This window comes from Penicillium daleae (genome assembly GCF_028827525.1).
Source record: "Penicillium daleae strain IBT 16125 chromosome Unknown utg000005l_segment0_segment0, whole genome shotgun sequence".
Taxonomy (NCBI): domain Eukaryota; kingdom Fungi; phylum Ascomycota; class Eurotiomycetes; order Eurotiales; family Aspergillaceae; genus Penicillium; species Penicillium daleae.
In genome coordinates, this window is record NW_026623153.1 from 1,473,036 (window position 1) to 1,493,794 (window position 20,759).

The 20,759-nt window shown below is 50.9% G+C and overlaps 8 protein-coding genes across 8 annotated transcripts; 5 read left to right on the plus strand and 3 right to left on the minus strand.

Moving 5' to 3' along the window:
- Positions 1-2,843: 2,843 nt before the first annotated feature.
- On the plus strand, positions 2,844-3,725 carry N7458_004803 (uncharacterized protein; the record flags this gene model as incomplete). Its single annotated transcript, XM_056908185.1, has 1 exon — positions 2,844-3,725. One exon carries the CDS (start codon positions 2,844-2,846, stop codon positions 3,723-3,725), a length of 882 nt encoding a protein of 293 aa, XP_056766803.1.
- Positions 3,726-4,194: 469 nt separating this feature from the next.
- On the minus strand, positions 4,195-4,657 carry N7458_004804 (uncharacterized protein; the record flags this gene model as incomplete). Its single annotated transcript, XM_056908186.1, has 2 exons — positions 4,195-4,350; positions 4,496-4,657. 2 exons carry the CDS (start codon positions 4,655-4,657, stop codon positions 4,195-4,197), a joined length of 318 nt encoding a protein of 105 aa, XP_056766804.1.
- A 1,029-nt stretch (positions 4,658-5,686) lies between these two features.
- Positions 5,687-6,892, plus strand: N7458_004805 (HNH endonuclease signature motif containing protein; the record flags this gene model as incomplete). Its single annotated transcript, XM_056908187.1, has 2 exons — positions 5,687-5,707; positions 5,759-6,892. The coding sequence occupies 2 exons, from the start codon at positions 5,687-5,689 to the stop codon at positions 6,890-6,892; spliced, it is 1,155 nt and encodes a 384-aa protein (XP_056766805.1).
- A 677-nt stretch (positions 6,893-7,569) lies between these two features.
- N7458_004806 (putative hydrolase, alpha/beta fold family) lies at positions 7,570-9,321 on the minus strand (the record flags this gene model as incomplete). The annotated part of the gene is made up of 6 exons (XM_056908188.1): positions 7,570-7,755; positions 7,822-7,950; positions 8,000-8,123; positions 8,187-8,267; positions 8,326-8,486; positions 8,548-9,321. 6 exons carry the CDS (start codon positions 9,319-9,321, stop codon positions 7,570-7,572), a joined length of 1,455 nt encoding a protein of 484 aa, XP_056766806.1.
- A 1,071-nt stretch (positions 9,322-10,392) lies between these two features.
- Positions 10,393-11,613, plus strand: N7458_004807 (uncharacterized protein; the record flags this gene model as incomplete). Its single annotated transcript, XM_056908189.1, has 1 exon — positions 10,393-11,613. The coding sequence occupies one exon, from the start codon at positions 10,393-10,395 to the stop codon at positions 11,611-11,613; it is 1,221 nt and encodes a 406-aa protein (XP_056766807.1).
- Positions 11,614-12,838: 1,225 nt separating this feature from the next.
- On the plus strand, positions 12,839-16,709 carry N7458_004808 (uncharacterized protein; the record flags this gene model as incomplete). Its single annotated transcript, XM_056908190.1, has 6 exons — positions 12,839-14,692; positions 14,749-14,859; positions 14,921-14,938; positions 14,993-15,108; positions 15,161-15,813; positions 15,868-16,709. 6 exons carry the CDS (start codon positions 12,839-12,841, stop codon positions 16,707-16,709), a joined length of 3,594 nt encoding a protein of 1,197 aa, XP_056766808.1.
- A 755-nt stretch (positions 16,710-17,464) lies between these two features.
- Positions 17,465-18,031, minus strand: N7458_004809 (histone H3 family protein; the record flags this gene model as incomplete). Its single annotated transcript, XM_056908191.1, has 2 exons — positions 17,465-17,811; positions 17,887-18,031. The coding sequence occupies 2 exons, from the start codon at positions 18,029-18,031 to the stop codon at positions 17,465-17,467; spliced, it is 492 nt and encodes a 163-aa protein (XP_056766809.1).
- Positions 18,032-18,583: 552 nt separating this feature from the next.
- derA (putative ER-associated proteolytic system protein Der1) lies at positions 18,584-19,324 on the plus strand (the record flags this gene model as incomplete). The annotated part of the gene is made up of 1 exon (XM_056908192.1): positions 18,584-19,324. The coding sequence occupies one exon, from the start codon at positions 18,584-18,586 to the stop codon at positions 19,322-19,324; it is 741 nt and encodes a 246-aa protein (XP_056766810.1).
- Positions 19,325-20,759: the final 1,435 nt, after the last annotated feature.

The following is a 20,759-nucleotide window of genomic DNA, read 5'->3' on the forward strand; positions in this document are numbered from 1 at the left end:
AGAAAAGAGTTCTCTTTCCTATCCATCGCAGCTTGAAGATCCTTTGGAATTGCTACAGCTTGCATAATATTTTGAATTACTGATAAGTAACTTTTATGCCAGTATGGATGCCCCACTTAGGATGATAGGCAGGTAGACCGCATTATCAGGTAGCTTTACGAAGGAAGGTCCAACACAGGTGAATTAGATAAGAGGTCCTCAATCTGTATATATGCCACTATATACACAGGATTTTGTCCGCCGGGTGGGGCTTTCCTGTCTGGGCTGCCGCCGCTTTAATAAGGGCGATCAGGCTCAGGCGCACTGAGTAAATATCAGCACGGGATCATGCTCAGTGATCTAGTCAGCGCAGTCATGTGATTGCCCCGTGACTAATCATAGTTGCTCAGTGATCGCTCAGCTGCTTACTCACCAACGCTCATTGTCCAGTCAGCGAGCCGTAACTACTTTTCTTCAGCCCATATCAGACCATACCCAAAAGGACATGCCCCGCAGGGTCATCTATTCTGTGAAGACTAGCGCGTAATGGTACGCGTGAGATCCTCCCATTCTGGAGGTCTTTGGTCAAAAAAACTGCGCCATTAACCCCCAACCGAATCAAAAGTGAGGTGGACCGTACTGTTCAAGATTATGCAGTTTAAAGTGGCCTTCGCACTATCATGTATCGTGTTCTGTGATCTACAATGCGAAAGGAGACTATCCCCTCCACTGTCATATTAAAAACAGCATCCGTTCATTGCTTGCTTCTAAGTTAACTCCTTCTCAAAGACTGCCTCTTCACCTTTCATGAGCTAACAGTCAATACCGGGCTATGGGTCGAAAAGCTTTTTTCTTAAGGCTGATGAGAAGGCCAAAGAAAGGCGCCGTCTCTTACGGCAGAGAAATGGCTATGTAGAGTCTGGGCAACTCATACGCGCCCTCCTCTTTCCGCCTCTCGTCCATGATCTCGACCTCGAATCCGCCCTCTTCCGCGTGCTGCCTCTGCTTGCCGTCTGCGCTCATCAAGCAGCTGGTCTGGGGTCTGCCCGGCTGCATTCGGTTGATGCATGGAGCCTCCAGCCTCCACCAAGACTTTGATCCACTCCTCCCGTGCTCGTGTTGGTGCATCCATTGGTTGCGCAGGATCAGGCATTCTATGTTCATCTCGACGTCAAATCAAACATCCTTTCATCAAGTCATGAAGAGGCGTATTCCCCTTGTGGTTGACCACGCACACATCCGCTCCGCGGCTGATCAAATGGCGAGCGGCCTCGATCTGATCCAGATGCCGGTGAGATAGTACATCGCCGTACAGCCATCGGCGTCCGTATAATTAATGTCCGTCGGCACTCCAGAAGGCGGTCCAGCATGTTTAGACTAATAGGCTCATCCCAAATCCCGGCACACAGCCGATATAAGCATAACCGAGCATCAGCCCCTTAGGCGAGGAAGGTCTCGATCAGCTCCGTGAACCGCTCATCGCGGACTTTTCCGTGTTGCCGAGTGTAGTAATTCACTATATCCTGTCAGAGTGTTAACGTCCCGGTGACGGCGGTGATGGTGCCTACCCGGTTGGTTTTCTCGTCGGGGATATGATTCAAAGTCAAAAGCCGCGGTCTCGCATCGAGAAGCACCTTTATAGCTGCCAAGAGCCCTACGATTCTCGCCGCGTAGGACTTAAACCGCGTAATTGAACACCGTAGCCCCCTACTAGTCGCGGGCATTAATCATATCCGGATTCGCGTCTCGAAGCTATTTAACGGTATCTAGGCGTCGTCCCGTCCTCCGCCGGGATCTCGTCTGGGTCATTCCCGTCCTCCGCGTCGAACGTGTGAGGCCCCTCATCTGCAGCGCTTGGTAGGGCCCAGTGCAGGGGGAGTCGACCCTAATCGTCCGTGCGGGCCATCATCTCCGCCAGACTCACGCGGCCACGATAGTCCACCAGCGCGCGCAATCTCTCGAGGTTCCCGTACAAGCAAGCAATATACGAAGCGGACACCCCTTTGCTGCCTTCTCGAATAATGCGCTTGTTAGGGGTCCACTTGTAGCTATCGGACTAGCTCTGCCGGGCATACACGTCGGCTCCGGCGGCGATCAGACGCGCCGTTATGCCGCATGCGGTAGCTCATATACGGTATGCGGAATCGCGGCGCCGAGAACCGTCTCTTTGAACTCCTTTTCCTCTTCATTTCCTTCCTCCTCAGTATTAGCATCATTATCAGTCCTTCCTACTCTTTCCCGACTCTGTTATCCCTGTCCTTGAACAGAAGAGCAATAGACATCTGAGTCCCTCACCTTACAACCTAGCTATAGCCTATCCAGCAGAAAGCAGATATAAACGCCTTCCTCCGCTCGATATCCCCCTCTATAGCGCGGCAACCCACTAACGGCACATATCAACGGCGTCCGCCCACCGTAACCCTTCCCCGGATCCCGCAGCGCCGCTACCAGCCGCTCACCTCCATTCTGTTTCTTCGATAACAACCAGAGGGTCAAACCCCGATCTGCAGCCGCACACGCCATATAGATAGGCGAGAAGTTCCAACGCGCCAGGTACTCCTCCAGCGGGGGATATTCCGGCATTTGGTAGTCCAGATCACTCGGGTAGATCTCTAGCAAGACGTGGAGGGCGTCGCGGCTGCCATAGCTACCTAGGCGACTGTACTATGTAGTGGCCTTCCTTTTACTGCCGTATTATTAAGGCATCAAGGTGACATCATTAATATCCTTCAATTACGGTTATTCAGGAACAAAACAAAACAAAAATATTCCTAAAACATTCCTACACCCATAATTGTTCTCTCATCCATCATTCTCCTCTCTGGTTGATCTCGAGCTGCCCACCCCAACTGTCACTGAAAAAGATGTCGTATGCGTATCAAAGCGAGGGTGTCGTGTCAGAGGAGGAAGGGACATGTACGTTTCTCGCGTACCTTCCCTCTGATACTCCCGTCTATCGTTACGTCAAAAAGTGCACAATGGAGAGCCTCCTCCCTCAGTATTCCGTCGAGGATCGCTTCGTCGTCTTGAAAAACTTCCCATCAGAGACACTAGCTAAACGCGACGAACAATTGCCCGGACGCTGTGACTACTCGCCATCGCTTCAGATTCTGATCATCACGATGCCTAGCCTACCACACGAAGAAGCGGCGTCCAGTTTCGACATAATGATTGCGGCCCTCGCCAAAGAGATGAAAGTCTATCGACGGATTACAGATTGCGGATCCACCCTTGTCAAGACCCCCGACCGAAGCAAGCAGGCAGACCGGTCGTGGCGGCCAGCTCGTCCGCGGAGAAAATTTCCAACGGTGGTATTAGAAGTTGGATTCTCCGAGGCAACAGCGAAACTGGAAAGGGATATCGCTTGGTGGATCAATACATCACAAGGCGACGTGAAAATGGGGCTTACTATCGATATCAAAAGAAGATCTAGCTCTATTGAGATCAAGTCCTGGACGCCAGCATTCATGCCATTACCGAGCCATGTCTATATCACCGCACACGGTCGCCCTGTTGTTGATAGACGCGTCAGTGATCCCCCACCTCCTCGAATGACCCAGAGAATCTTCATCACGAGAGGGAGAGATGGCTCTAATCCTACGATTGAGGGGGGAGACCTAATTATACCATTTCATGCTCTGATGTTGGAACAACCGGGAGAAGGCGAGCACGATTTTGTGTTGACAACCGAGCTTCTATTGCAGGATTTGGCAGAGCGTGTGTGGGTTGCGATCGACAACGCTTAAGCGATCAAGGCAAAAAAGAGCAATACTATGTAACTCTTATGATTCCGAATTGATTGTCCCGATACAGTCGCCGCGTTCAAGGGGAATGGCAAAGAGAAAATTGTATGTATTCTAGCAGCAGCCTTTCTAAGTTTTACACAATCCGATTATCTTTACGGACGAGAAAAAGAGACATCAGAAAGCACAAGTGTACAGTAACAAGACTTTAGAAGCCGGCAGTAGCGCGAGCCTCATCATTAGGACCATACAGACCAGCACCCAAGTTCGCAACACACTCGCTCTGCCAATTCGTGGGCGTGAACTTGTCGACAATCTCCCTGAATGCATCCAGCGTGCAGACCGGTGTCATCACTGGGGAGGTGGTTCTCAGCCTTCGCTACGCAGCCAGGAATGCGCACAGGTCGATTGTTGTAGCGAATACGGACGTAGTGCTTACGCAGTGTATCGCGAGCCTCCTCGGGGAAAGATGTCACTCGGGTACGAGCGGTCTCGGATAGAGCTGGTGGCTTAGATGCGACTTGCTGCCACCAAGCAGAGACGAGAAAACACCACGCTTCTTAGCGGAAACGGGCAGGTTGGAGAACTCCTCAAGCATAATGCCGGCATCGACGTTATTTCTAGGAGCCTGGGAGAAGAGCTCAATAGCAACCGAGGAGGTGAAGGCGACCAGGATTCATCTTGGAAACCGCCAATGCTGGAAAGGATAGCTGAAAGGGTGGTATTATGGCACCCTCTCATGGCAAACTTGATGGACTTGCCAGCCTCGGAACGCCAGATCCAGACGCAGAGCTCTCACTGCGCCAGCCACCATCCACAGCGGTGCTGACCATACGGTCGACAACGTCGCCCATCAAAGCTCCGATACCGAGCTTGCGGTACTCGCTGCTCTCATTATAACCAGCAAACCATTCTTTAACCGCAATGCTATCCATGATTGCGCGGCCTTGTCGTAGAACTCCGAGGGGAGCTTGGTAGTCGGGCCATGCGCATCAGTAGCGTTAATAGTGTCCATGATACCCGAGCATCCACAGCCACCCTGGGCGAGGTCTATGAAGAATGGACTCCGGAGAATAATTGATGCATAGAGCTGAAGGGAGGCCATATTTATATCACGCTCTAGTATCCACTTATGGGTCCGAAAGTGCCGTAAATGACATCAACTTTCTACGGTGCTTCCAAGTGGTGTGAATCGGCAAAGATAAACTGCTATTGTGCTTCCCAGGAACTGATTTGCGACTAGATCCTGTTTCCGTCCCAAAATAAACTTATGAAGCCTCCCTATCGATTTTGCAGAGGGCAATAACCGATAGGCGGCAATGGCATCATGCCCTAGTCAGACCTGTCACCTAAGCTCCCAGGAACCTAAAAGGATGTTTCATCTGAACGAATTATTTTATTCGCTCAACAACCCCGCACATAATATGACGCCCTGAGGGATTCCTGGGAACACGCTGACGCTCCCAGGATTAATTGTTTGGGCATATACGAATAGCAGAGCCAACGTTCCCGTTAGTATCTACTTAAAATAGCGAAAGTGGCATACGTCGAAACCCTAGATCTTTAGCAAAGAGATGGCCGTGGAAAGGTATATAAATTTCCACAAAGGGATCCCTAGAGTGACTAGTAAAAAGGCTGGAAAATTCGTAGTCTATCTAGGAAACACACTCTGTCATATTTGCCTCTGTATCCGGGAAGCGGTTTGGGTGGGCAGTAAGGCACTGATAATGTGCAATACCTTCTCCTAATAGGGAAAGCGGTGAGCCGCGGCTTCAAGCCTGGCTTTACGCCCCCACCTAAGTTCCCTTCCACAGGCTCCAACCAATCGCACTCGCCCATCGTCTATCCACGCGCAAGGCTTCAACTATCGTCCGCATCTGTCATCGATCCCCTTTACGAATATCCCAGCCGATTCAGCCGCCTTGCTTTTACCGGAACCATCATACCCTCCAGACTGGCCCAAAATGTCATCATCCTCGAAGACGGTCAGTCCCTCTGTGTCTTCTAGTCTTTTTCAATACTCTTAATCAGGCTAGAAGCTGGATCAAAAGCTGCGAAGTTACACACCACTTAAACCCACGGACAAAACCAAGGAGTTCCTCCACGACTTCTTCAAGACCCTTCCTCCTGAAGGAAAAGGAAATCTGGTGGAGGACGTTTCAGGGTGTGCAGACGATGAGAAGCTTCGGCAACTGGTCCAAAGCATCAGAATCGGGCTGTTGATTCCTATGAAAGCACAGGGTGGAAAAACACCCACTGAAATCACTCCCTCCCCCCGTCCTGGTGTTGAAGATTCAATCGAGGATCTCAAGAGCCAAGACATCGACTCCACCAGCAGAAGCGTTCAGTCGCAACTCCGGTCCCACTGTTTAGAAAGAGATGGCAACAAATGTCTTGCATCGGGGTATTACAGTTACCTTCACCCCTATCCACAAAACGCAAAAACGGCCCGTCTTGAAGCAGCGCACATTATTCCATTTGCGCTTGGATCCTTCGATGCAAAGAGCGGCGAGGCTGTGGACAGACACGCAAAGATTTGGGTCAACCTCAGGCGCTACTTTCCAGCTCTTCGCCGAATGTCCTTTACCTCAGAACAGATTAATTCAGAAAAGAACGTCATGATGCTAGACGCCCTCATTCACGCTGAATTCGGACAGTTCAACCTCATTTTTGAGTCAACCGGAATGGCTCACCAATATCGAATCAAGACCTTTCCAGGAATTCCGACAAGGTCAATAGAGGGTTTACCCAGAAATCGGCTTGTCAAGTTTCGAGTTCATAAAGGAAGTTGGGAACTTCCACATCCTAAACTTCTCGAACTCCACGCTTCCATTGGAAACTTCCTACACATGAGCGGTCAGGCGGAGATAATTGACAAGGTTTTGAGGGATTTTGAAGATTGTGGTGGGCTTGCCCCGTGTGGAAGCACCAACATCGAAGACCTTCTTGCAGTGAGCAAGCTCTCATTACTAGCCTCGAATGTCGACGAAACGTCCGATTCCCAAAAGCCCACAGAGGAGCAACGTCTTGCGGGAAAGGGTCTCTCACCACTACCCTCGAATGTCGACGAAAGGTCACGGAAGTCCACAGATAAGCCACGTCCGAAGGAGGAGCAAGGACGCCTACAAGCGAAATTTCCTGACACTGAGAATAATCCATGGGGATACTAAATCTTAGGGATAGTCGTGGGCGCAGGAATTGTGTAATTCTCCAGATTCTAGGCAAGGACAAATACGACCCGGATAATCTACACATCAAAGCTGAACTCCTAGCAACGAAGAAAGATTAGTCCCCGTGTACAACCCAGTTTACCAAAGGGGTCGTTGATTATCCGTGATCTTCGGCTTTGGCATGCGGGGATGCCGAATCGGACGGATGAGCCGAGAGTGATGTTGGTATCGATTCAGTTTCCGAGTTGGTATCGGAGTGATCAGAGGTTGATACTGCCGAGGTCGCTGGAGGGGAAGATTGGCTTTGGGAGGACGGTTCCCTTTGTGACTTGGGTTGGGGAGGATTATGATTATTTGCAGGGTGCTCATGATCATGATTTGACACTAAAGCCTTGACGGGATCAGACTCAGTTAGGGTGGTATTAGGTGTGGCTTTATGGTTTAGGGTTGAGATTCAACAGCACGAGGAGTGTAATCTATTTCTACTTGTCAGCTATTGTACCCACTTTGGTCGCTGAAGAACACCAATTCTATTTAAATGATTCTCATGAACATTAGCCTATGTATATATTGTATGTGTACGGAGTAACCATGTATATCCGTGTGAGAGCCGAAAAGCCGAGGCAAACAGATGGCGCTGGAAGGGTTTGATCAAAGAATTAGGAAATGCGCCAAAATTACTTGGGCAGCTTCATATCAAGCTTGCGATTCACAGGCCGGAACTCGGGCTTCGGTGCCAAGTCAGCGTCCTTTTCAAGGCCAGGGTGGCTGGCAATATGCCCTGGCAGCTTCTCCGGGTGCTCGACGACGCCAGGAATCGACGTGTCGATTTCTTGGGCCATTTTGTTCAAGAAGTTGGTAACCTTAATAAGAAATCAGTATCAATGCTCAAAATTACGACTCGCGTGTTTTGGAAAGAAGGCACTTACCGGCTTGACAAACCAACGAGCACCACCAAGTTCGAACCAGCCGAGGTGGCCACCCCACGACGTGGTCATCATGACACCGTAGGGGGTCTGAGTCATTTCGTGGAATGGCAGTGCGTTGCGGGATGCAATCTAAATTCCTGTTAGCGGCCTAGTCATGAATGGAGATTAATCGACATACGGGATCATCCTCAGCCTGCACGGTGAAGAACGGAATGCGAATCGAAAGCATTGCGTCCGTAGATGCGGCGTCACGGTAGTAAGCACCCTCGGTCGGATAACCCCAGGCGGGACATTGAAGGGCTCTGTTGAGGTATGGGTTAGGATACACAATGAGCGAAGTGATTGCAGGAGGATATCAAACTTACCGATCGAACTCATGTAGATAAGTGATGCTTCTGACAGTCTCAACATCAATGCGAGGGTTCTTGGACACTTCGTCAACGTGGCTATGATCGCATTAGTGAATTCTTTTTCCGAACACCACGGTGAGAGGTGAAGACTTACGCTTCGAAAAGCCTCTTCATGCTAGAGCCCATCGTCTTACTGTATACCTCCTTGCCAAGCCAAGAGCTTACCAAGTTGACAGAGCTGACATCCAAGTTCCAGGGACTAGCACAGAGCACTGCAGCCTTCAATTGACAGTGATCGCCTTCTTCACCCAAATACTGTGACACAGATTAGTACATAATACTTCCAAGCGAGTTGTGAGGTGTTGATCACACATACATTTGCGAGAATGTTAGCACCAAGCGAGAATCCAATGCCGAAAAGAGGACGATTAGGGAAGGTCTTCTTAAGCCACTTCACTGACTGGCGTACATCCCACGTTGCACGCGCATTATACAGTATTCCCGTGCTAATCTTCGTCTGCGCGCAACCCCGCGAGTTGACCACGCATGCCTCCCATGCCCCATCAGCCACGAGAGGCGAAAGGACATGGCGCAAATACACCTCATGCGAACCTCCACTCAAACCATGCAAAACAACCAGCATGGGCTTCGTATCATTCGAAGCAATGCCTGCAAACTCCTCCTCCGAATAAAACGACGTACGAGTCGGCAGGCCTGAAGGCTGAGTATACTTTCTCGCCTGATCCGTCAACTCGCCCTCGGGCGGCATCTCATAAGGCTTGACAACGAAATCAATAGCATATGTCCCAGAGAACATGGCGCTATCAGCCTCAAACACCTTCCGCTTGTAGTACACGGGAACATTATCATGTTTCAAGACCGTGTACATCGTCTGCAGATGGCCATTGAACAATAGAGGGTTGAGATGGCATGTGTCGGGAGTCGCATCGCGACAGAGATCAACCAAGGTTGTTTGCTCCTTTGTGCCCGACTGACTTGACTTCTTGGTCAACACGAGCTTATTGTCCTTGGCGTGAAAGAAGGAAATTCGCCCGCTCGGGCGCGCCCAAGACAGGAGGCCCATTGCGATGAGACCCGATAAGAGCAGCGATAGGGGAAATGAGTCGCGCAGCGCTGATGCAAACTCCATAGAGGATCCGTCTATAATGCAAGGAAAGAAAACACACGAGACAAATGGAAAATTAAGAAAAAGAAAGACGTCCTGGAGGCAACATCTCATCCAGCCAAGTCACAGAAAAAAAAGCCTTGATAACAGGCAACCTCGGTACTTCCCGATCGGATCGGTGTGACTAAGCCCCGATCTCCGGTTCGTATCTCGTGTTATCTCCACGTGATGCACGTGCAACGGCCCGGGCGGTGAATAATCCGCTGACTAAGCCCCATGTGTCCCTCTTAGTCCGCACTGCTTTGTGGCGGCCTGAGGCCCCCAAACCCGTGAAGGTGGGTCATGGGACTGAAAGTCCCTCCAGAAACGAGAAAAAGTCAGTTGACAAGGTCATCGTATAGAAACGATGAGAAGATGCTGCAAGCACTCCCAGGGGCTGACTAGGCTGAACGGGCTAGACTGAAAGGGGACTCAGTTTTGGGAGAGGGCTTTCGAGTGATGATGCGATGATGCTTGATGCGGCAAACTGATTGCCGCATGCGGAACAGCCCTGGATAGCATCCGGCGCCCACGCTCGTAGACAATGTAGATTGTCCAACGCTTTTATATCCGATAAAGGCAGAAATATTCTAGCAGCTTTAAAGCAGTGCATTTGGACCGAACAAGGGGCCAATAATCAGCGGGCTAGCTTTATTTGTATACATCCGTACCTGGTAGATGTACGGAGTCAGAAGTATAGCTCCAGGCCATGTAATGCTGATAACATTGCCAGTCCTGCCGTGACCCCATCCCATGGACCGTTTTCGTGCAACTTTATCTTTGGCCCAAGGCCTACTTCAAGGTCAACAGATCCACGGCCTGCATTTACCTCCTTTTTTTTCTTTTTAACCTATGATGCGGCTTTCTTTGCCGTCACACGATGCATAGCGCCTCTATCAACGACATGACAATATGATCTTACAGCACAAGCCACCAACGCATCATCTACCAATCTGACAACCCTAATCCGATTAAAAAGCCCACCCATCACCACTCATGCGGGCTAGTCATAAAAGAGCACTGAAAGCCCTCTGTTTCAGAGACAAAGAACAGAAAATGCCCCTCTTCTCCATGGCTTTAAAAGATGCCCAACCAGCCAACATGCCCGAGCGCCTCCACCGAGCAACCGAAAAACTAAGAACAGTCATGAGAATGAAATCATGGTCGCCTACCCGTTCGCGCAAGCAGCAAAAGGACGAGTCTGGCCGCTGCTATCTCATGGAACTCCCCACCGAGTTATTACTGGAGATCGTCTCGCACTTGACGCTCGTCCCGGATGCGGCCTTTGCGCTGACCTGTAAGCGCATGCTAGCGATTTCCGGCGAAATCCTCAAATCAAAATCGCTCCAGTTCAGTCGAGACTTTGCGCCGCTTTTCCACCACTATCGCAATGGTCACAACTTTGTCACGCCGCGATGGCAGTTTATCAATCTTTTGGAGAATTCTCGGTGGCGCGTGTGCTCCAAGTGCTTGAAATTACATCCGCGGGCGACATTTTCCACGCGCGAACTGAGACGCAAGTCAGATCATCGATCGTGCAATGTGGGTGAACTAGCAGGGATCGTCGACTTATGTCCCTGCAAGAAGATCACCTTTCGCGACAAACTGGATCTGATGGACCACCTGCGAGCCCGGAAGATCTCTGTGAACGCTCTCCGGACACAGTTTGGCGACAAAGTCGGGGACCGATATTGCTGGCATTCATGTACAGAGCAGTATGGACCGACTGAGCTCAAAGTATCTCTCTTCCCAGAACTTGACGAGGAAGATCAACTACTTATCCGGACCGAGTACGAACTCACAACCGTATCGGGCCAAGTGGGTAAGGAGGAGTATATGACACCGCGCTTTGGATGCGCACACCGATCAGTCGATCTCTGGCTTTCAAGCGTCTACCAGACTACTATCTGCCGTCTCTTCGACTCATTTTGTACCTCGTGCCGCCGCATCTCAGTCTGCGGCGCCTGCAACACCACCTTGAAATGTTCGCGAAAACAACCGTTCCATTCTGAAGAGTCCGGCAAAGATACATTCTACTTCTGGACACTGCGCAATCTCGGTGGTTTAAATCCCATTCCCGATGCTGCGTGGGGTGCGCAGCGTATTCATCCCGCGGAGCACTCGATCGGCGTGGAGAACTGCAACGAGTTGTGTCCCTGGACGGTGCGGGAACATCCTCCTTTGACGTTTTCGCCCAGCATTGGGGAAGATGTGATTGAGCCGGCGATCAACCCGCAGCCTTTGAGTTCGCTCTATTCATCGATTCGCATGTTGTAATGGTTTTGTCGTGGTTATTGTGTTTTTGATGTATTGGCAGCGTGGCGTTGGAAGGGATTCTACATTATAAGCGGGTTGGAGTTGAAGAGAGATTATTTTGTTTTATTGCATTGGGTACAATACGGCGTCATTGGGTGGACCACTACCGGTAAAGGTGCGCATTGTTCTCAGGCGGATCTTTTATCGTGTTTCTAGAATGTATAGAAAGTTGGTCGGGTTAATGGGGAACAATTTCATCAGACTGTGCGATCAATTTTCCTGAATTTGATTACGTATGATGTACAGACGGTGGGCTTCGTGTTGCTTAGAGATAGTTGCGTGATTACACCAGTTAAATGGGCCGTTTTGTATTTCGGAAATCATATCCTTGCTACTCTTTATAAGGTTTATCTAGTGTTAAGATACTTAGTACAAGCGCGCCATTCTTAAGGTTACTTAATGTCCGAAGGAAGAGGTTCCCGGAATACGTAGACGTAGGTTGTGTCCAGTCTTTCAGATAGTAATAGCGATGGTTCTACATATCTTGATGATACCAACCAAGATTTTATAGCAGACGCGGTGAGCAATTTGATGGAGCCTAAATGTGTACAACTAGATGAAGTCTAGTAGATTCAGCTTCTGGCTACATTTCTTCCCAAATTAAGTTGGAGCAAAGCTGCTTTGGTCGCAGTTTTTCCATTTCAGGCCAAAACGTGCCTTCTCCTTCAGCACAGAGATAATTTCCTCTAATGATGTTGGGTAAACAATCTGGCGAAGACATCGAGAAAGCTGATTCCATCCATAAAACTTCCCACCAGCCGTGAATATCACTTCACTACCAACCGTGTCGCACATGACGGAGATACATTTCCCAAGTTTGTAGTCCACGCCGATCTGATACCCCCAACTATCTTCCGGGCCCCAATCAGTCTCATAGTCGAGCTCTTCCGCGGCCAAGACAAGTTCTAGAATTCAATCCTCGCTGGATATCTTTGATAGTGGCTTTTTTGACTAGATAGAACAAAACTTCGACTCTTAGAGTGGAGCTGAATGTTGATGTGGAAATGTTGTTGATAATTATAGTTCCTCCGTCATGCTGATCTCCACTTATCGCGATGCTTATCGTCTCATCAGCTGACCGCCTCGAGTTTCTCCGCCCCGACGCGGAAGGCAGTGATGGTGCTTCACCTTCGTGTCGATCGGTGATCACAGCGAGAGTCTCTCAGTCCAAATACATGTCGGGGCGATGAGCTTCCCACCGCCCAATCCCGGTCAATATCCGCAATATATACCTCCACCGCAATACCAGCCTGGCCACGTCGCGCCGCCTCAGTTCCCGTACAATCATGTCGCGCCCCCTTCGCCGTCGCCCTACGGCTGCGGTAAACCAGCTGGCTATCCAATGGGGATGATGCAGCAGCCGCAACAGCAAGTCTGGAACCAATATGGCCATCACTATGCACAGCAGATGTCTGCGCAAGCGCAGCCCCAGCAGCAGCAACAGCCAACCCTACAACCTGCGGCCCTCATCCACCCCCAACACCTCGCGCAACCTCAACATCCGGCCTTCTCTCAAGCGCAGCAGATTCCCATGTCGCAACTGCAACAACCTCCAATCTCTCAACCCAGACAATCCCCCATAGTCCAGCCGCATCAATCACCCCTTCACCAGCCGCAACAGCCATCCCCCCGCCTCCAAATGCAGCAACAGTCTCCGCGAGTCCAGATTCAGCCGCAACAATCTCCAAGACCCCAGCTGCAGCAACAGCAACAGCAATCCCCTCGACCGCAATTTCAACAGCAGTCTCCGCGACCACAGTTCCAGCAACAACCGTCTCCCCGTCCTCAATTCCAACAACCGTCTCCTCGTCCTCAATTCCAACAACAGTCTCCTCTGGTTCAGATGCAACAGCAGTCCACTATCGTTCCATCGCAACAGCAATCGCCGAGGCCTCAGATGCTGCAGCCGTCCCCTCGGCCTCAACTAAAGCCGCAGCCTGCTCCACAACCTCAGATGCAACAGCATCAGCAGCTGCAGCCACAGCATCAGAACCCGCAGCACCAGCACCATCAGGCGCAACATCAACAACAGGTGCAGCAGGTGCAGCAACAGCAGCCACGATATCAGCAGCCCCAGCCACAACACCAACAAGCACACCACCAGCAACCGCAGGCCCAGCAGCCCCAGCTGCCCCAACAACCACAATACCAGCCACAACCATCCCCGGTCTCCAAACCTCAGACCGTTCCGCCTCAACCTCGGCCACCGCCTATGCCCCCAGCGCCTCCTCCATCATTACCCCCAGAAGAGCCACAGCATCAGTTCATCAACCCGGCCGAGCTCTTTGTGCAGCCGCCACTTCCAACGGCCCCCCGCTCACGATATGGCTCCTTGTCTCAATATGTCGACCCAAGCGACTTGTCGACTTCGCTTGAGTTGCCCCCGATGTCGTCGCTTGGTTCATCAACACCTCCTCCAGCTGAACCCCAGGCCTCCCAAGCACCGGACCAGAAAGCCACGCCCACCAGTCCTCAGCAAAAGACGGAGGCTACTCCTAAGCAGTCAGATATAAAACAGTCGGATATACAGATACAACCTCCACCTGCACCGAAGCCAGTCGTAAAGGTGGAGCCTGCAAAGCCCAAACCTGCGCCGAAGAAGGAAGTGAAACAACCCGCAGCCACACCCAAAAAAGAGCTCAAGAAGGAGCCTAAGCAACTTCCGGCCACAACCAAACCCACGTTACCAAAAGCTGCAACGCCAATACAACCCCAGCCAACCCCCTCGCCCACAAAACATGCCGTTCCGAAAGTGATGATACCTCCGCCTTCTCAAGAGTTTCGCACCAGCAGTCCGAAGCCACTTCCGAAGAGACCACAGCCAAAGAAACAGCCAAGTCAGCAGACTACCGACAAAATCGCAAAGCCCACCAAGCCTCCAGTGGACTACCAGGTCTTGCTGCTTTCGTTGGCGGATGAATACTTGAACGCTGCGCATCGTCATGGAACAAAGACAGCCCTAGTCACCAGCCAGGCAGATGTTGAGGAGTACTATAAGCTAGTCTCAACGGGGCTTGGGTGCTTGGAAGCGGTTTTGAAGGTTAGTCTTGTATTCTGTTAGCCGTAGGCCTCTACTGACAATCTCATCTTTTCCAGAATTGGCGGCTGCAACCTCGCAAGGAAGCTCTAGTGCGGCTCCGTTATGCTCGAACATTGTTTGAGGAAACCGACAATGACCTCGAGGCCGAAACGGCTTTGAGTAAAGGCGTATGTTTTCGTCTGTTTCCTCCTCTTCATTAGACCAACCAGCTAATCCTTTCTCCAATAGATTGATCTTTGTGAACGAGTTAGTTATGGTCCTTTTCGATGGTAAATCTGTTCACAGACTGACTTCTCTTAGAATCGTATGCTGGACTTGAAATACAGCATGCAGCATCTTTTAGCGCGCATGCTCCACAAGACCAACCCCAAGGCTTCACTGAAGGCGGTCGACGGTATGATTCAGGACGTAGAAGCGTACGTGTTAAGCCTCCGTCAATGAGTTCCTCAATTGCTAATATCTTTCCAGATATCGCCATACGGCTTGGGAGTACACCTTTCGTTTCCTTCGCGTGACCCTGTCACTCTCTTCTTCGTCACACCAAGATTCTGTGCAAGCTCTCCAGCATTTGAACAAAATCTCGGCCATGGCTAGTCGCAATGGAGACAAAGCTGTCGCTGCAATGGCTGCCGTCATCGAAGCCCTGGTGCACTTGCAGCAAGGTACAGGATCCGATGCCATCGAGCAAGCACAGCGTGCTGTAGCCGTTGCGCGAAGCCATCAACTGAATGATGAGCTTCGACATATCCCGCAGCTCGTCACTCTTACCCAGATGGTTGATATCTGTTGCAGCCTATTGGAGTACGATGTGCCACAGGCTTCTCAAAAACTCAAGGTTCTGCAGACTTTGGCTGATGAAACCCTCAATGATCCGAACTGGCAGGCGGATGGGTCATTCTCAATTCCTCTGAATGGAAAGTCTGCGGGCCCGTCCTCCATCGACACTGGGGACATTCTTCAAGTGCAAAACGGCACAGTCCTTCTTAGTTTCAATTGGCTTCCCCAGCATGACCTCTATGCGCTCTCATACTTCCTAAGCTCGATCACACTCAGTGCTAAGAACTCTTATGATGGTCGAAAGGCGGAGCAATTCCTCGATGAAGGACTTCGAATGATTCAAGGTAAGTCATAATCTGAATTTCGAAGGCTGGGAAATATCTAATATATTATTGCAGGAGGCTTCAAAACTCCACAGGAGATTTCCGAGTCCATGGCCAATGCCTCGAGACGTATCGAATGGCGCCGCTCTCTTTGTTGCAACTTCCTTCTGCAACGGGTCTTCCTAGCCTGTGCTCGTACCGATTGGGACCTGGCGACCCAGTCTTTGAAAGAGCTGCGGCAGTTTACGCAAGAGTGCGGTCCCAACCTGCCCAAGCCTATTGAGTGCTTGATGGAATACGCCGGTGGCACCATCGCCCAGGCCACAGGCGATCTAGCCCGGGCATTAAGCATTTTCCAATCCCCCTTGCTATTGCTCTCACCATCCGCTAGCAAAACAGCACGCAATGATCCATGTCGAGATACATGCATTCTCGCAGCACTCAACACCATCCTTATCATTCGCGACCCCTCTCATCCATCCCATTCCTATCTTCCTACCATCCAAGCAACCCTCGAACCCTTCTGCCAAAACGGGCCAAACAAATACATCCAAGCAGCATACTATCTCGTCTGCGCCACCGTGCAAACAGAATCGACCATTCAAACCAAGACCTTCCTCCAACATGCCCTGCAGTCTGCTACGACCATCAGCAACTCGCAAATCACCTGCATGACCCTGACTTTCATGAGCTGGAAATACTTCCGCGGCGTTGTCGGCGAACAAGCCGAGAAGAGTGTCCGAGCTGGTCGCGCCATGGCGAAAAGAGCGAATGACCGCCTCTGGGCCAGCGTCACTGACGAGATGCTGGCCGAGACTCTTGAGCGACATGGCAAAGGTGACGAAGCTCGAAGTGTGAGAGAGGAGGGTCAACGGTTGATTACAGGTCTCCCGCCTAGCTTGAAGCGTCCCGCTTGAGACAGCGCTGGGAAGGTCTATACTGTCTTGTTTATTTTGCATGTGTGACTCGGTGTCATTTTTTCCATGTTTATCTTAGGGGCTTTTTATCATCTTTTTGGGCTGGCGCTTCGTTTACGATACCATTCATAGCTACATTGAAAAGGCGTTATCTTTGTTTCTCATATTATTCCCTCCAATGTCTTCTTCGCTTGGCTACCTAAGTAGCTGGAACATAGCGAACAATTGCCCATCTTGGTCCACCCAGAATGACGTATCAAGATACCTACCGGCCTGATATAATACAGACAACTTGCTTTCATCCAATAATATCGTTATATAGTAATAAGAAGTCAATTGGTAAACAAGCTCCCTGGAACTCAGCGTCGCCACGACGCTCATCCAACACTCCTCATTGGCAACACTACCTATAAGGTAAAATAAAAACACCCAACATCCATATCCATGCTAATGTACAACCGTGGTATAAGCAGAGAGACCCAAGTAGTCAGAGTCGGAAAGAAAAAAGAAAAAGAACACCACCAAAACACAAGAAACAGCAAAACACCACCGTGGATACTCCATACCCCCAAGACGCCAACAGCATTGCCAACAACGAACCCCCTCAGAGTCAAAGGAGGCCCAGGCAAGCGCCCAAACAGGGAAAACAGAAACAGATTAAGATTAAACCGGCAAACAAAGCCCCGCAAAACAAAACACAGCGAGGAAGATGCCAATGCCAAGCTTGAACTCCCACGGCAAAACGAGAAACCCCCTCAACCAAGACCCGCCCAAACCCCACGAATCCTCCTCGCAAGCTGAATATCCTTCTGCATAATCGTCACCCGCTTCGCATGGATAGCGCACAAATTCGTATCCTCGAATAAATGCACCATAAACGCCTCGGCGGCTTCCTGTAGCGCCTGGATCGCATGCGACTGCCAGCGGAGTTCAGCGCCGACGTCGGCGGGGAGCAAATCGAGGGCGACTTCGCGGACGAGGCGGGCGAAGGGGAGCTTGGCGATTAGGAGGTCATAGGAGCGTTGGTAGCGGCGGATTTCTTTGAGGGCGACTGTGCCGGGTTTGTAGCGGCGTTTTTTGCCGGTTGGTGTTGGGTCGCCCGCTGCGGGTAACGTGTGAGAAGGTGGGACTTGGATTCTTGGGTTAGGGAGGGGGTGTGTGTGTGGTCAGGACGTACGTTGTACATTTGAGGCTCTCTTTCCGGCGGGTCGTTTTCCTGCTGTTGTGGATTTGCGCACGCCGCTGGCTGGGCCGGCTGTGGTGATCTTCGCTGCGGGTGCTTTTGCGACTCCGGTCTTTCTTGCTTTGGGCGTGGGTGGCATTGTGATTGAGTGGGATGCTGTCGCGAGACCTTTTCTGATATGCGCGTAGTTTGTCGCGAGTAGTGGTCGTTTCCCGGACGATCAATTGAGCTGAAAATGTTGGAGTCCTGGCGTGTGTCTTGCTGCAGGGTATCCGCGCACGCGTCGAGGGGTGTCGCCCTTGCAGGAGAGCTGCTGGAGAGGGAGCTGGAAGGCGATGGATTGAGGTAGGTGGGAAATTATCTCGACAGTATTGTCTTGAGCATGCGCGGGGGTCCAGCAATTTGAGGGGAATCGAAAAAAGAGGACAAAGACCAGGTAATGGAGGGGGCTGGGGAAAGGGCCAATATGAACACTTTCGTCCTTAGTGTCTGGTACCGCCCAGCCCCGTGATTTTCGGACGCGTCGCGCACGTGACCCGATCGATAAGATTGCGGGTGGACGGCTTATCGGGGCTGGACTATCGGTCTATCTGGTCTTTCCTCTGGGGAACTCTCATCCCACCTGTTCACTTCCCTCCCACAACACACTCAACAACTCACTCTCACTTACTAAACCCCCCTCCCCACAATCATGGCTGATCTCTGGGGAAACAATGGCCAAATAGGTCAATTCCCCCTCGAACAATGGTTCTACGAAATGCCCCCCGTAACCCGATGGTGGACAGTAGCCACCGTGGCGACCTCCGTCCTCGTCCACTGCAACATCGTGACCGAATTCCAACTCTTCTACAGCTTCCGCGCCGTGTACGCCAAATCCCAATACTGGCGCCTCCTAACCACATTCCTCTACTTTGGCAAACTAAACCTCGACCTCATCTTCCACGTGTTCTTTCTCCAGCGATACTCGCGACTCCTGGAGGAATCCTCCGGCCGATCGCCGGCGCATTTCGCCTGGTTGATTTTCTACGCGACGAGTTCGCTGCTGATCATTTCGCCGTTTCTCTCGCTGCCGTTTTTGGGGACCGCGTTGAGCTCGAGTCTGGTGTATATCTGGGCGCGGCGGAATCCGGAGACGAGGTTGAGTTTTCTGGGGCTGTTGGTGTTTCCGGCGCCGTATTTGCCGTGGGTGCTTATGGCGTTTACTCTGATTGTGTACAAGACGGTGCCAAAGGATGAGATGCTGGGTGTGGCGGTTGGTCATGTGTGGTATTTCTTCAATGATGTCTATCCGACTTTGCATGGTGGTCATCGTCCGTTGGATCCGCCGATGTGGTGGCGTCGGCTTTTTGAGACTGCCAGGGAACGTGAGCGTCCAACGGAGGCAATTGATGTGAATGCGGACCTTGCTGCTGCAGCGCCGGAGGTTCGATGAAGCATTCGCTGTGGAGGAAGGCCGAACATGGTCGATCTATGATCTGTGGTTGTCAACATTCGTGTTGATATTGAATTCGACCGAAGGAGAGTTTGGGTCAGGATGTTGACACATCCAACCGTGTGACATGACCTGGCCTGGCCATCTTAGCTGTGTTGGTCAGATCGTGCGGTTGACATTGTACAAGGGCCAGTCCCTATACATGCTCTTGCCCGTGTTGGTGAGATGGTATGGCAAGGTGAAAGATGGCGGCAGATGTTATGCTTGGAAAAATTTGCATGCTTGTTTCAAGTTAGTCATAGCGAAGATACCCTATTAGCTTTAGTTAATTCATTCACTCGTCTCCTTACATGGGAGTACTCAATGTAAGAATTGCCAAGTCAGCGTGTAACTAGAGAGGAGAGTGAAGAACGTATATGCTACCTCGAGACTTGCCCTGGTTGAACATGTTTTCAAAACTAGCCTGTGGGCGAACAGACTTTTAGTCAGGACATCTTAAAACAAAAAGCATTCGTGTATCCAAGTCCGGTTGCAATTGCAGATTGTGCCTCGTCGTAATATACGCGACAAAAGTATGCAAGGATGACAGCTCAATCCTGCCGTCCAGTGAAACGAGCTACAGTACTTTGTTTCCAACCTACGGCACCGACACTAATCTCGCTACTTCGTATTCTATACCAGACCCGTCCACTTCACAGCCTCTCTCCCCTCACATCACATCGCACATCACACATCACGCCGAGGCCCCCAAGCCAGACCTGACAGCAGCATCCCTCCCAATCCGGACCCCAGCCAAGCCCAGTCCCTAATAAGCATCAACCACTCGCATCTACCGATCCGATCACTCGATGCCTGTACGAGGCCCTATTGGTCGGCTTGGACCCTTGAATACCCAAGCCTTTTCGTTGATGCCAAGCAGGACCGTATTCTATTCTTGTCTATGTGTACGGGATACGGCCATGCAGTCATAGTATTTACTTGACTACTAACGTACAACGTGGGGTTATCTTTCCAACATAGTGGATACATGATGACCAGCCGTGATACCGTAGTAATGATGTACTGTACATACTGTAGTACGGAGTATAGTTAATGAACTAAAACAAGATAATACCTCAACTCTACCGTAAAACCAACAAGTTTTCGGCACAATGGAAGCATGCTTGCATCGTGGCTATGGCGATGAAGCATGGGCAGATAGTCCTTACCCCGGCGGGGTGGCTAGTCCACTCACGTCATTGATCGCGATCCGAGCGCCGATCTTGTATTGAACGGGCAGGAATCTGGAGGTTGGAAGTTGGGGTTGGAGGCTGGAGAGCACCGTGTCTGGGGAGGAAAGTAGGTAGACTTGGACTTGGACTTGGTAGGGAGAATGGGAGGGATTTATTTGTGGTGGATGGAGTGGTTGCTGAGTATTTGGTATAACTAGAGTCAA